The 14,746-nt window shown below is 39.5% G+C and overlaps 2 protein-coding genes across 2 annotated transcripts; one reads left to right on the plus strand and one right to left on the minus strand.

Annotated features, from left to right (window-relative positions):
- Positions 1–12: 12 nt before the first annotated feature.
- Positions 13–3,959, plus strand: inip (ints3 and nabp interacting protein). The gene is made up of 4 exons (XM_084746240.1): positions 13–785; positions 1,499–1,595; positions 1,753–1,840; positions 3,441–3,959. Exons 1-4 carry the CDS (start codon positions 761–763, stop codon positions 3,537–3,539), a joined length of 309 nt encoding a protein of 102 aa, XP_084602366.1. The 5' UTR covers positions 13–760; the 3' UTR covers positions 3,540–3,959.
- A 746-nt stretch (positions 3,960–4,705) lies between these two features.
- On the minus strand, positions 4,706–13,601 carry kiaa1958 (KIAA1958 ortholog). The gene is made up of 6 exons (XM_084746532.1): positions 13,319–13,601; positions 11,665–11,973; positions 8,593–9,094; positions 8,320–8,493; positions 5,800–5,991; positions 4,706–5,653 (listed from the first exon to the last, which is right to left on the minus strand). The coding sequence occupies exons 2-6, from the start codon at positions 11,962–11,964 to the stop codon at positions 5,346–5,348; spliced, it is 1,476 nt and encodes a 491-aa protein (XP_084602658.1). The 5' UTR covers positions 11,965–11,973; positions 13,319–13,601; the 3' UTR covers positions 4,706–5,345.
- Between the last annotated feature and the right edge of the window lie 1,145 nt (positions 13,602–14,746).

Raw genomic sequence — 14,746 nt, forward strand, 5'->3', positions numbered from 1 at the left:
GATAACCGTTAATGTTGACAGAGGGAGGCTTTTTTCCTCCGTTCAGGGTCTCCTCAGTTGAGATGTTACACCCGCTGGTTGGTCACAACTGTCAGCTGACACCCACTGCGCAGCTCCGGAAGTTGAACTACACGAACCCGGATGTAAACATATCGTCACGTGATAACAAGCTGCGAGCGACACACTAAAGATCGTCTATTGCGAAGATCGGCGAACTGTTACTGAGACTGCTAACCCCGCTCATTTTCACCAAGTTTATTAAATTGAAACACCACTATTTGTGTTTCAAGTAAATTATTTCAGTAACATATATTCCCATCACATTTGTTTGCCTTTATATCCTTTGGGTCGTCCTCTTGTTTCGTGTTTTGGTTACGGGAAGTAGGAGCAAAGTGAGACATCGTCATTTTTTCTCTTAACTAGCTAACCTACCACACTGAGAAACCGGTACACGGGTCTCAACCAACTACACAGAGGCAGAATGCGAGTCATCACACGCACCCACTGAAGCGTTGTATCGTTATTTTTTAAGTTACAGTTACTGTTACTGTGGTGTACAACACTAAGTTCGGAGTAGATTATCCAGCTCAAGTTTAAGTTACATTTATCACCCGAGGGGCTTTTATCGTTGCCTGTTATCTGCCAGTACGAAATTAGCCGGGCGGAAGCAAACACTAACAGATCAAATTCACGAAAAATTATTAATATAACCCTTCCACTGGTTTGAAGTTTTGACCTCCCTCTTGCCAGCTGCACCGATATGGCTACTAATCCTCCAGGTCAAGGTAATCATTTTGTTTTGGGACAAACGCCATTGGTGTTGAAGTTCTTTGTCTTTCATCAATCAATTTGGAACCTTGCCTAACTCCAGGGTTCGTGTCTAGATGGGAACCCCAAACCCGCGAAAGATCTCACGAGATTGGGTTTTTTAACTTACATCATCATCTTTTCCTAGTCCTAACCAAGTATGTTTTGGCCCTAAAGCTACCCAGATCTTAACCACAGTGTTGTTTTATTATAATGCATAATTAGTTTGTACAATGTTCACAATGAAGAAACAACGCATACATATCTCGCGAGAGTTTAATAAATCTTGATTTCCCTTCTACATACGACCCCTTAAAGGGTTTTGCTTTCTGGTTCTTCTGAAGAAAGTATAGAGTTAATACAGCCTCTGTAGTTCCTCTGTAACAGTGACCCTCAATAAAAATTTACAATTATAATGTATAATGATCCTACATATTTTGTTCTGTAAATCATTAAATATCTCAGCAATACAATGTTAAACATCTTCATTTTTACCTCTTAAAATTAAGTTAACCTTTATATCTGTGCAACTCAACAAGACAAAGTGCAAGTATATAATTTTTACTCGCCATTTGTTTATCACACTAAAAGCATCATTGGATCAAAAAGTGATATTAATGGTACAGTCCCTCTCACTCCCCCATTGTCTCTCTGTCTGTTCCCCTTATTTTTTATTTTTTTTTCCATCCAGCCTTCCCGAACAAGGCACGGGTGGCAATCCTGGCTGAGCTGGAGAAGGAGAGGAGACGACTGATGCAGAGTCAGTCCATGAACACACCTGGAGCCAGGTAGGAACAGTGTGCAGCCCTGAAGGGTAACGGCAGTTTTCTCACAGGCAAAACCTTATATATCAGTACATGTCAGTAATTTTTTAGTTACACACTAACATTATGAACTATTTCTTTTTTCTTTTTTTCTTGCCTTCTCCTGTCTTTCATCCTGTAGCATTTCACTGTCTAGACCGAGCCTGAAGGAGTTCAGGGACAACGCAGAGCAGCAGCACATCGCTGCCCAGCAGAAAGCTGCCCTGCAGGTGAGACAGACGCACAAACACAAATGCAACTTCATGTCCTGTTCCCACAACTGTGTCACACAGGATTAAGTAGCACAACAAATTCCTTTTAATGTAGCCACTCTACATTCATTAATTGAAAAATAAATCCATCAATCAATATCACTCACATGCCTGGCTGTTCAATATGAAGCTATGAACATACATACATGAACGCACTTTTTTGTTTTTGGGTTGATCCCTCAAATGTGGTAACAGAAGCAGGATAATAGTAAAGTATATTGTCCAAAATGGTGTAAGGGCACTAAAACACTACATTTTCACTGGTATTTTTTTAATAATTATAGGTAACTAAAAATAAAACACAATCAGAACCCTGAAAAAGGATTTAATATACATAAAATGCTGACCATAAAGCTAAAAATGTATAAACAATAAGCATTATGCTTTGTAAATAAAATGTAAAAAAGTTATCATTTCGGGGCAACATATATGCTGATCGTGGTCTGTTGATGTCAGGCAGCAGTTACACCGATCAGGCATAACATTATGACCACTGACAGGTGAAGTGAATACCACTGATTATCTTTTCATCATGGCACCTGTTAGTGGGTGGGATATATTAGGCAGCAAGTGAACATTTTGTCCTCAAAGTTGATGTGTTTGAAGCAGAAAAAATGGGCAAGCGTAAGGATTTGAGCGAGTTTGACAAGGGCCAAACTGTGATGGCTAGAGGACTGGGTCAGAGCATCTCCAAAACTGCAGCTCTTGTGGGGTGTTCCCGGTCTGCAGTGGTCAGTATCTATCAAAAGTGGTCCAAGGAAGGAACAGTGGTGAACCGGCGACAGGGTCATGGGCGGCCAAGGCTCACTGATGCACGTGGGGAGCCAACAACAATGTGCATGTGAGCATCAGAACTGGACCACGGAGCAATGGAAGAAGGTGGCCTGGTCTGATGAATCATGTTTTCTTTTACATCACGTGGATGGTCGGGTGCGTGTGCATCACTTACCTGGGGAACACATGGCACCAGGATGCACTATGGGAAGAAGGCAGCCGGCAGAGGCAGTGTGATGCTTTGGGCAATGCTCTGCTGGGAAACCTTGTCCTGCCATCCATGTGGATGTTGCTTTGACATGTACCACCTACCTAAGCATTGTTGCAGACCACGTACACCCTTTCATGGAAACGGTATTCCCTGATGGCTGTGGCCTCTTTCAGCAGGATAATGCGCCGTGCCACAAAGCAAAAATGGTTCAGGAATGGTTTGAGGAGCACAACAACGAGTTTGAGGTGTTGACTTGGCCTCCAAATTCCCCAGATCTCAATCACATTGAGCATCTGTGGGATGTGCTGGACAAACAAGTCTGATCCATGGAGGCACCACCTCACAATTTACAGGACTTAAAGGATCTGCTGCTTCAGGGGTCTAGTGGCGTCCATGCCTCCACGGGTCAGGGCTGTTTTGGCAGCAAAAGGGGGACCAACACAATATTAGGCAGGTGGTCATAATGTTGTGCCTGATCGGTGTTGGTCAGATAAATGAATATGATTATTAAATGGTGATTGTAAGTAGAAACACTTCATACAAACCTCTGCCTATGTGTGTCCTCTCTTTCAGCATGCACACGCACACTCATCAGGCTTCTTCATCACTCAGGACTCGTCTTTCGGGAACCTCATCCTCCCTGTCCTTCCACGCCTGGAACCCGATTCATGACCTTGTTGTTACCGGTCGTCCCCCCTCTTGCTGCTTCGAGATGACATACATGCACATCAAACCTGTGTCTCTCCCAGTTTCCTCTTTTAAGTCTGTGATTAATGGACGGTCGTTCGTCATGTTGTTAAAGATCTCAGGGGAGTGTGAATCTGTCATTTTTACATTTTCCAGACCAGAGAGTTGGCTGCTGAATTTAGGAAAGCTTTAAGACAGTCAGAAGATGCTTCCAGATTGCTGTGAACCATCCTGTGAAGTCATCCAGAGGTTTAAAACAAACTCTGTATAAATATTGTAAATCCTGCTCTGCCGCCTCTCACAGCTCTAATCACATGGCTTTCCATAAAATGCACATTTTGTCAGGTTTTTTACATTTGTAAAGGATTTGTATTGATATTTGAATAATAAAATTGTTAAATTCAATTCTATAAAGAGTTTTTATTTTTGAAAATATATAAAAAGGTGGCAGAATGTCTAAATGCACATAGTCCGTGGCTATGTGTAGGGGTGGGGAAAAAATAAGAACAGCATTATATTATTATTTTTTGCGGGTCAATTTGTACAATTGTACGATACGATCGATGCCAGGTATAAATCTTTAGTTAGATAAATTGTCAATATTGCAAATACAAATTAAACTTTTTACTACTAGAATAATACTATCAATTGCTTTTTCAGTCCACTAGATGGTGCTGAGTTTTTTTCTGGTGAGGTTAGCAGAGGTCATGATCAGCAGGACTGGTTGGTCAGAATCTCCTTAACAGTGGATGAAGTGGCAAACAAACAAACTGAAAATTTTATCTTATTAGATAAAAGATGCTGACAAAGTTTTCCTTTGGAGACATTTTGCAGTTGAGAAAAGGTGACAAATCACTTTATATCTACATAATATATTGTAATTTAGTTATAATGTTTAAAATCACAATAATATTATTTTGTGACTGAAGAATCGTGATAAAATATCATGGGGCTGCTGGTGATTCCCACCACTCGTCGTGGTTACATTTACATGATCAGTTCAGACTTTTTTTTTCTTGTCACATCTGATCTTTGTGTCTTTTTCAGTGTGAATTTGAACAGACGTCTGTTACGAAAGCCTCTGAAATCATATCCACGTATGAAGGCATATTTTTAGTTCTCTAAAATAAAATAAGACTTGCTTAACATCATAATGCTCACTCTTTTCAGTGATTTATTGAAAAACAGTGGCTGGCAGCACACAGAACAACACATGCAACAGAGTAAATACTGTATATTATCATACATAAGAAACACTTTTCAGTCACTGAACCTGGAATACAAAAACGTCCCTTACTGATCAAACCACTTACTGGAACATCAAAGGCAGAGCCACTTAAAAGTGGTCTGAGTGACCACCACAGAATTAACCAATTACTTCTAATATATAGATTTTAGTGTTTTTGTTTTTTTCAAAAGTTGGAACAGTACCGTAGAATCGAAGAACAAGAGCTTATTCTTTCCAGAGTCACAATATTGCACAGATGTTTCACAACCATACAAGTAGGAATCCACTAGACAGGAGGCAATATGACTTATTTCTACACCCACAGGAGCAGAAATGTGGCCAGAATGTAAATGTAAAAAAATTGGTACAACAACCTTGCAATATACTGTAGCGCCTGGAATAAGATGAGCACCACAGACTCGGATGGTTCAGTGTCTAACAGCAGAAGAAGAGAATCCAATGGTGGGCTTTTTCTTTAACAGGGTGTTTATGCTTGTGTTGAATTTCATTTTTATATGTACATAAATATGAATCGTAGGCCTCCGGGTCACTTTCTGTACTTGTCACTTTGACACAATGGGCAACAGTTCTCCTTTTGCCTTCATTGTTTTGATCTTAGCCTTAATGTTGTCATCCATGGCCTGTTTGCAGCGGTGGGCATAATGTGCCAGTGTCTCCTCCTTCTCATCCCATGGTGCCAGCGCATGAAACACCTCCGGAGCGGCGATGCTGAGTTCTGCAATGGCTGCTGTACGAGAGATGGTGTTGCGGTCCACGCCGACCCGGTCGAAGGCCACCTTCATAGAAACACTGCGGCGAAACTCTTGTAGGGCTGTCATGTAGCGCGCAATCACACCCACCACGTTTTTCACTGGAAAGAAGACAGTGAGAGACACATCAGCCCATAGAAAAAGCAAATGAATAACCAGACATTCTACTCTATGGGTGTTTATAACCACAGAATGACACGTTTTAGTGCCATAGTGTGGTTTGTAACATCACATGTCATGTTCTTACTCCTAACTCTGGGATTTTCTCCGTCCCGGTTCCTCCTGCTCTTCAGGGTGCGGGGTCGCTCCATGGGGGCGAGCTCCATTTCCTCAAATGAGTCAAACAGAGTTGGTGAATCAATCCCCGCCACGTCCTCAGGAGAGATCATGTGTGAACTTCCCGGTTCCATTGGATTGGGGCAACGAGGCCTCCTCTTCTCTAGAATTACAAATACAACATTTTAACAACAGTATTATAGTTATAAGGCGTTTTAATTTTTTATTTTGCTTTCATTTTGATTTTGTCACTCCTGGACATCCAGAACTTTCAGGTAGATGTTTCAAGTATTCATTTACTAAATTACAAAACTAATTTAGTAAATTTTAGTTTAACTTATTTTACTACTACTGCTGCTGTCATTACTACTTTGTCTTACTGTCTGCATCTATTTCATCAATACTTTTGTCACTACTATATGTAGCACTTTAAATTGCAATTTTGCATGAATGATACTACACAAAAATACATGTAATTTTTTTGTTAACACTTTAAAATAATCATCATTAACAAATGATAAATTGATAGTCAAACTTTACTTAAGTTAGTTAACTGTTTAACAATGAATTAATAATTATGGTGCTAATTATTGGCACCGTTATATTTTTTTATTTTATCCTGTGTAATATAAAATAATTAGTTTCTATATTGTATCCTAGCTGATAAGAGACGACCACAATTACATTCCGATTAAATTAATCAGCTAAAATGTATTTTTGCACAGAACATTTTATATACTATATTAAATATTTGTTAATGATTACCACATGATTTGAAAACCTTTAAGAAATTATTACATAGCAAACAGTTTGTAAACATTATTTGGATGGCTTTATATCTATAAAATTGCAACTGATAATTATAATACCTCACAAACTCATGTACATTACTTACTTATAGTACTGTGCAAAAGTTTTAGGCAGGTGTAAAGAAATGCTGTAAAGTAAGAATGCTTTCAAATATATAAAATTTAAGTGTTTATTGTTATCAATTTGCAAAATGCACAGTGAGCCAACAGAAGAAAAATCTAAATCAAATGAATATTTTGTGTGACCACCCTTTGTCTTCAAAACAGCATCAATTCTTCTAGGTACACTTGCACAAAGTCAGGGATTTTATAGGATCATAGTCAGGTGTATGATTTCAAAGCAGACTGCGGTTTCAAGGTGTGCTGTTCAAGATCTTTTGAAGAAGCACAAAGAAACGGGCAACGATGAGGACCGTAGACGCAGAGGTCGGCAAAGGAAGTCGCAGATGAAAGACACATTATGCTTACTTCCCTTTGAAATTGGAAGATGTCCAGCAGTGTCATCAGCTCAGAATTAGCAGAAACCAGTGGGACCCTGGTACACCCATCTACTGTCCAGAGAAGTCTTGGCAGAAGTGGTCTTCATGGAAGAATTGTGGCCAAAAAGCCATACCTCCGACATGGAAACAAGGCTGAGCGACTCAACTATGCTAGAAAACAGATGAACTGGGGTGCAGAAAAATGGCAGCAGGTGCTCTGGACTGATGAGTCAAAATCTGAAATATCTGACTGTAGCAGAAGGCAGTTTGTTCACTGAAGGGCTGGAAAGCAGTACAATAATAAGTGTCTGCAGGCAACAGTGAAGCATGGTGGAGGTTCCTTGCAAGTATTGATTTGATTTAGATTTTTCTCGTGTTTGCTCACTTTATATCTTGTAAAATGATAAAAAATAAACAATTACATTTTATATTTTTGAAAGCATTCTTATTTTACAGCATTTCTTCACACCTGCCTATCTTTTCCTAAACCAAGCAAGTGGTTTTTGTGCATTTATTTTGAAAGTCGACCCGGACATTGCATATTTATTAAAAGATGTTTGGGTAGGAGTGCTTGCAGGAAAGCAGGTTTCAGAGAGCAAGATAAAAACTGCCCTTTTGTAGTGTTGTTCTGCAAACAGGAAACACTTGGACTTGGAGTTGTGGCCTTGAGCTCTTCAAGTCAATTTTTGTTAAATACTGTGAACGAAACAACGCCATCTACTGGAGCGTTTTCAGTCCACACCCTCTTTAGGCCACAATTTCATGTTCTATGTTGCTCATTATACTGCCCTGTCACATAAAACTGACACTAGAGGGGTACCTACAGCATCATAGTTGAAGTATGGGGCAACTGTCCAAGCTACTGTACTCTACTGTTGTATTTGTGTTGTCCATAAAGATTATCTGAATGGTTACTGTAAAGCTGCAGCAGTTTACATAATAAACAGATTGTAAAGCATATGTAAACATTATTTGAATGTTTGTTAACAGGAAAATAAATTTAAGTATCATTTTAAACTTTATTAATGATGGTTATTAGAAAATGTTACTTTTTTGTGCCAACAAACTGCTAACCGCATTAAAAAACAATGCAATTTGCTTTAACTGTAGCAGTCATGTTGTGAAAGCGGAGAAAGCAGTGGTGTTCATAAGTGGTACAGTCACTCATTTCATCAATAGGTGGATTTTCAACCCAGTCTCTACCTGGCCGCATCCTGTCCTGCAGGAAGTCACAGATGAGCTCTGCTTTTTTAGTCAGTTCATGCTGCAGCAGCTCTTTGTCCTGCTTCAGACTTGAGATCATCTCTGTCATCTGCTGGTTGCGGCTGCGTTCTGCATAAAGTAAGGCTTGTAGCTTCTCTAGCTCATCCAGTCCCCCTGTGGATTTACACAGAAACAGACAGACAGCCAGTCAAACATTAATCCAATCATAACATGCATCTCAAGATTTTCAAGAGCCTCACAGCAAAGCTGTACCTGCAGTCTTCTCTGTAATCTCTGTGGCTGAGCTGCATCTCTCAACATGATCCATGGTCCCTGTCATGCAGCCGCCTCCTCCCAGCAGCTCCATCTCTGGGTCCACAAGTCCTTCACACCCCAGATCCTGTCCGTGCTGGGGCTGAGAGCAGGGTGGGAGGGGCTTGTTAGGGAACAGTGTGTGTGTGATTTGAGAGTGTGTGTCCGGTGCCTGACAAGCCTGCGAAAGACTGTCTGTCGCTGCCAGCTCTGTGCTAGCTATGTTAGCAGCAGTGTCAAAGTCCTCTGCTGACGTCGCTTCCTGCTTGACCTTCTTCCCTACAACTCCTCCTCCTGCTGCTGCTGCCCCACCTCTTTTCCTGGACGGGCGGGGCTCGTACTCGCCATCTTCGTCTGTAGCTGAGGAATCGCATCCAGCTATGTCAAACAGCCGGCTGCTGAACTCCTCCCCCTCTGATGCAGCTTCACTACCCGACAGGTCACATGATGCCCTCGCTGTCACCTGCAGGGTAAGAATGAGAGAATAGATGAGAAATTAAAAATACGGATTGAATCTCTATGCCTACCCTGTGATGTAAGTACTGAACACACAACATGATGCCATCCAGGGAATATCTTTTTAGGTCCCTGCTTATTTTAGCGAGACATTGCCAGACCATTTTTGCATGTGTTACAAGAAATCGGCTTCGTAGAAAAAGGGTTTGGGTACTAGGCTGGCCTGCCTAGTGTGTGCTGCATTATGAAGCACCATCCGCTGGAAACCCTGGACTGTTGAGCAGCTGAAGTCAAGCAAGAGTGAAAAATATTAAACAATTAGTGCCCTCAGTTCCCAAATGTTTACTGAGTGTTGTTTAAAGAAAAGGTGATATAACACAATGGTAAACATGCCCTAGCTATGTATATCAAATTCAGAATGAGTCAATATATACAAAAAAGTATAAAGTTTATCAGTTTGAACATTAAATATCTTGTCTTTGTTCAAATTAATATAGTCAGAAGTTATTGACTATTATTGAAATTTACATAGTGTACCAACTTTTTTGGACTTGGGGTTGCAGTCTGAAGACTCTATTTTTCCTTTTTCGACATATACTTTGTCCAGCACCTAGTATTTATTATCAAGTTTGGATGTGCATGCTTTTGTAAACTTTTTACATGACTTTGAACAGCTGTGTAATGCCCTTTGCACATCATCTCGGTACTGTATTCCTTGCCATAAAAATCCAAAATGTACCACTGTAGTTGAGGTCAAGGGAATTATTCATGATGGCATTATAAAATCATTTGACAGCATAATAAAACTTAATGACACCTTAATTAAAAGTCCAAAATGTACCACTTTAGTTGAGGTCAAGGGAATTATTCATGACACTGTGAGAAAAGCATTTGACAGCGTAATAAAACTTAATGAAATCTTTATGACAAGTCCAAAATGCATGACTGTAGTTGAGGTCAGGGAAACTATTCCAGACACAAATATAATGGTCTCATGACAGCAAATGTCAAAACCAACCTCAGTTTAAAGGTGCAGTAAGCGATTGTGGAGAAATAGTTTACTGTCAAGTCTAATTCCCAGGTCATCAAATACCAATGCTTTGGGTTGGTAGCTCGAAGACGGTTGATTGTTGAGTCTCTTTGTGTCGTGAACCACCAGCTTAAGACTCAACAATGAACTATCTGCTTCTTGTGATTGGCCAAAGTCTCCTGTTACAGACTACATTTTCTAAAGAATGAAAACAGAGCTTTGCAGAGGAGCAGAAGAAGAAAAGTTATTATGGAATTTTTGCCCAATGACGCCAGAAATAAACTGCATCAGTGTAATGTTAACACATAAAGCTAAATAGCTTCTTAAAGTTTGATAATTAGGCCTGCTATGGTGTGTTTATGAAATGTTATGCTGTCTTGGTTAATGTCAAGCTGTCATAACAAAGTTCTCTTGGTTAATGTCAAGCTGTCATAACAAAGACATTGCTGTCTTGGTAAATGTCAAGCTGTCATAACAAAGACGCTGTTGTCTTGGTGAATGTCAAGTTGTCATAACAAAGACATCTCAGGGCAGGGTCACCCCTAAAGGTCCAGTTCCTGAATCAAACCGAGGAAATAAAAAAGAAGGAAGAGACATTACCTCAGTATAGAACATTCTATGCTTTGCTTGGTGCCAGTTCTACTGAAGCCTACGGGAGATGAGTGGTGAAGCACACTAAAACCTGCAGCATCACATCACATATCTACATTGTATGACCTTTAATGAAGAAATGCCCCTAAAACACTAAAAACACACACACTTGTAGGCTATTGTATTTGCTGTAATCCTCCAAAAAGCATGACTGACATTATCTCCTATGAGCTTTGACAGAACTGGCACAAAAATCTAGAGCAAAGTATGTTCTTTAGTGATGTAATGTCCCTTCCTTAATTTCTAATTTCCGTGAATTGAACCAATGTGAGGATGAGAAATTGTTTCAGTTTTCCAGCTGATCCGGTTTGTGTTCACAAAAGCAGCTGTAAAACGGTGGACATTTAATTTAACAAATAAAATTTTACAGTGAATGTCCCCTGTTGTGGTGTTATTGAAAAGCTTTTATTATGAAGCAACAAAAGCAGGAAATGTTTGTAACTCAACACAACTCCTATATAGCTGAGAGGAAACATGAAATAGTAAAATAAAGTCTGAAAGTACAAATAGGGATGCAGGAGAGAGACTGAACTTCAAACCACAGAGATTCAGTTAGAAGCTGCAAAAGTACTGCAAGCTGAGAGGTGGAGAAGCTGGCTAGCTTTGGCTTTGAAGAAACTAGAATCCCTACTGAATATGCCATAATAGGTTTGCAAGGCAATCGCATTTCCAGTGGCTCCTCAGGCTAGAAAGGTGGCAAGGAGACAATGCAAACTTGTCAAGTTCACATCCAGCACAATTGCCACAAGTTTATATGGTTGGACACTGAGATTTCACCATTGAAAATGAGCATCTTCATGTATTTCCAAAGTATTACTCACTATTCAAATTAAGATACTATTAAATTCAACATTATACAAACAAAACAAATTGAATTATTATTATTGAATATTTACCTTACTGGACGGACGCCCACCAACAAACCTCTCCTGGCACTGGCTGGTATTTGCTGAGCCGCCACAGCTGTTGCTATGGTCACTGAGGGGCCAGTGGTAGGCGTGCCCAGCGCCACAACTCCACACGGCGACAGGGCCGCCACTGCCACGGGGACTGGGTTCTGACGTCAGAACATTACTGTAGGAACCATTGCTGAGGTGCTTCAGGCTGGGGATGAGGGTGCAGATGGTGCCGTGGCTGTGAGCCCAGCGGACGAGGTTACACAGACTGTCAGAGGTGGTCTGAACTGGGTCCGACATGTTAGAAACCTAAAGAAGACAGAGAGGAGAAGGTAACTACAGCCTGCAGCACTGGCAGTTTAATGTGTAGCAATTGTTATGGCTGCCAAAGCTTAAATCACTTCATTAGGGTTCACTTATTGTTTTCATGTCTATGTTTTATACATATATATATATATATACATATATATATATATATATATATATATATATATATATATATATATATATATATATATCTGACTCAGCTGTTTGCATAATATCAGAAAACCATTAATATTTTCAATGATTTCTGCAGACGCAGACACAAAATACAATGCTTTTCAAAATAAAATACAGTGCTTTTCAAAATAAAACTTAAGATTACTTAATGTTATCTTAATTTGATAACTTGAGATGCAACAGTTAGTCAATTACTTGATTATTTGTCAACTATCTAATTAATCTGAACCTGATTTCAGCTTCTCAGATATGGTGACCAAATGTGTTTTGTGTTTTCTGTAATCCCCTATGACAGCAAAGTAAATATATTTGGGCTGTGGCCAAGACAAGACATTTGAGGATATCACATTTAAGAGGCTGGGATTAGAATTTTTTTTTTTTACTTTTTTCTGAAAAAAAATAATAAAAAAAAAATAAATAAATAAAAAATACTCAACTCGATTCATCAATTATCAAAATAGTTAGTAGTAGCTCTAATTGTTAGATGCAGCCCCCACATTTTACTGTAACGCAGCCTTAAAAACAGGAAAAGACAACACTTACCAGGATATAGTGATATCAAAAATCTCGTCTCATATCATGATATGGAAATATCTCCCAGCAATAATTGTTGATGTGCCAGATTGAGTCCAAATACCTCCAAGATTTAAGTAAGAGTCTGCTCTGACAAATATAGAATAGATCAAGACTTGCAATAAGTGGCGTGGTAAATTGGATCACTTTCAACACCAATCATTCTGACGATTATTTTCTCGGTTATTCATTAAGCGAGCTGAAATGACAGTTTGTCCACAGCCCAAGGTGACATCTTTACATGCCTTAAAATGTCTTGTTTTGGTCCGATCAAGTCCAAAAGCCAAAGGGATTAACTTTACTGTCCTGCGTGGCAAAGAAAAGCAGAAAATCCTCACTTCTGAGAAGCAAGAACTAGGAAATGTTTAGCATTCTGCTTACAAAATTACTAAACAAATTAGCTTATTCAATTATAAAATAGCCCATTTTAGTTAACTTTTCCACAGCTAACAGTGATCTCAACTCACATAAATCAGTTTAGCTCAGCCTGTGAGAGTCACTTGTTGGCTGTATGAAAGTCTTCTCAGACCCTGCAGATTTAAGACTGACAGCAGGGACATTTCGGTCGACGGTCACCTACTTTGTCATTCCCTTTGTCCAAGTCGTCCTGAGTCTCCGTCGCAACCACAGCCCGTCCTCACAGACACGGATATCACCAGTTAATTCAACATCAGCTCGGCGTCAACGGCTCGTTTAACATCACGTCGTCCTCGTTTATTCCGCATTTGTGTCGGCCGCTCCGCACAGCGGCGACTCTTAATCCCGTTACGACGCAAATAATGTCTGATTAAATGTCATGAATGTCATTTCATATGTACAGCGTCTGTTTAATGATTACATTCTTTGTCTGGAAGGTTTAACATCGCTAGAATCAGAGGGGAAAGTGTCTTTACTGCCCGCAGCTGGACAGGAGGAGGAACTGTTGTCTCCTCTCAGCGTGTGAGGTAACACTGACCTCTAGTGGCCGAAGTGCAGCAATGCACCATGAGGGGACCCCACACCAAATCTACTTTCTAGTGTTTTGTTAATTTAATTGTGTTGTAAGTGTTATGTTGATTGCTGAAATGCGAAGATTCCTTTCCTTGAGCACATTTATTTTTATTATGTACAAATATTCTTAATTTGTTTTTATCTATGTATCTTTTTTATTGTCAACTTAGACTTGCTGTTTTCAATCTGTATTGAATATTAATATTGTTGTAAGGAATGCTAAATCAATATTCCTACTACAATTGTATCATACTGAATTGAATGAAGTTGAATATTATATTACATTATATTATATCGTACTATATTATATTACAACATGGGAACCCTGTGCATATTGTGGGGCAGAAGAGTAAAAAATTATATAATGAGTTTAGCACCATAAATTCTTCAAAAACAGCAGAAATTCCAGATTGAATTTTTTTTTTTTGTCATTTTCAGCATCAGGGATCTTTTATGTTAGTCTTTGGCCAAGTTTTGAGCAAATGTTTAAATTTAGGAAAATCTAAGGTCCTCCTCCACTAAAAAATATGTTACGCTTATGCACTATTCTGGCATGTTGGCTCACTTTGAAGGTTCAGCTACACTAACTGCTCCACCAATTAGTATTATTAATAACACATGTTTTCCCTACTGTTTCAGTATGGCTGCTGCAAAAATGTCTATTTTTTGCAGAGTTTGACACTTGAAGGCTGTTGGCAAATTTATCTGCTTAAGGGGGACGGTTTCACAGTGTTTACTTTGACGTTCAAGAGTTTCAGATGTGTGCATTAGCATGGTCTTGTGACAGCACAACTTGTTTGTAAGCCAGTCCATGCTCCAGTGGACCACTTACACAAGTGTGATGAGGAAACTCAAAGCCTCCAATGCACAAAAAACGGACTTTTCAGTGAAGCAGGAGACATCTTGGATTCAGCTATTGAACTTTTGAAATAAACAACATTTGCATACTCATTCTGCGTTCTTCTGTGGGAAACAAATGCTTTTTAGTCTTTATAATCAGTTTTCTGAACTAACCATA

This window comes from Lutjanus erythropterus, chromosome 20 (genome assembly GCF_056507025.1).
Source record: "Lutjanus erythropterus isolate fLutEry1 chromosome 20, fLutEry1.hap2, whole genome shotgun sequence".
In the NCBI taxonomy this organism is placed as follows: Eukaryota; Metazoa; Chordata; class Actinopteri; order Lutjaniformes; family Lutjanidae; genus Lutjanus; species Lutjanus erythropterus.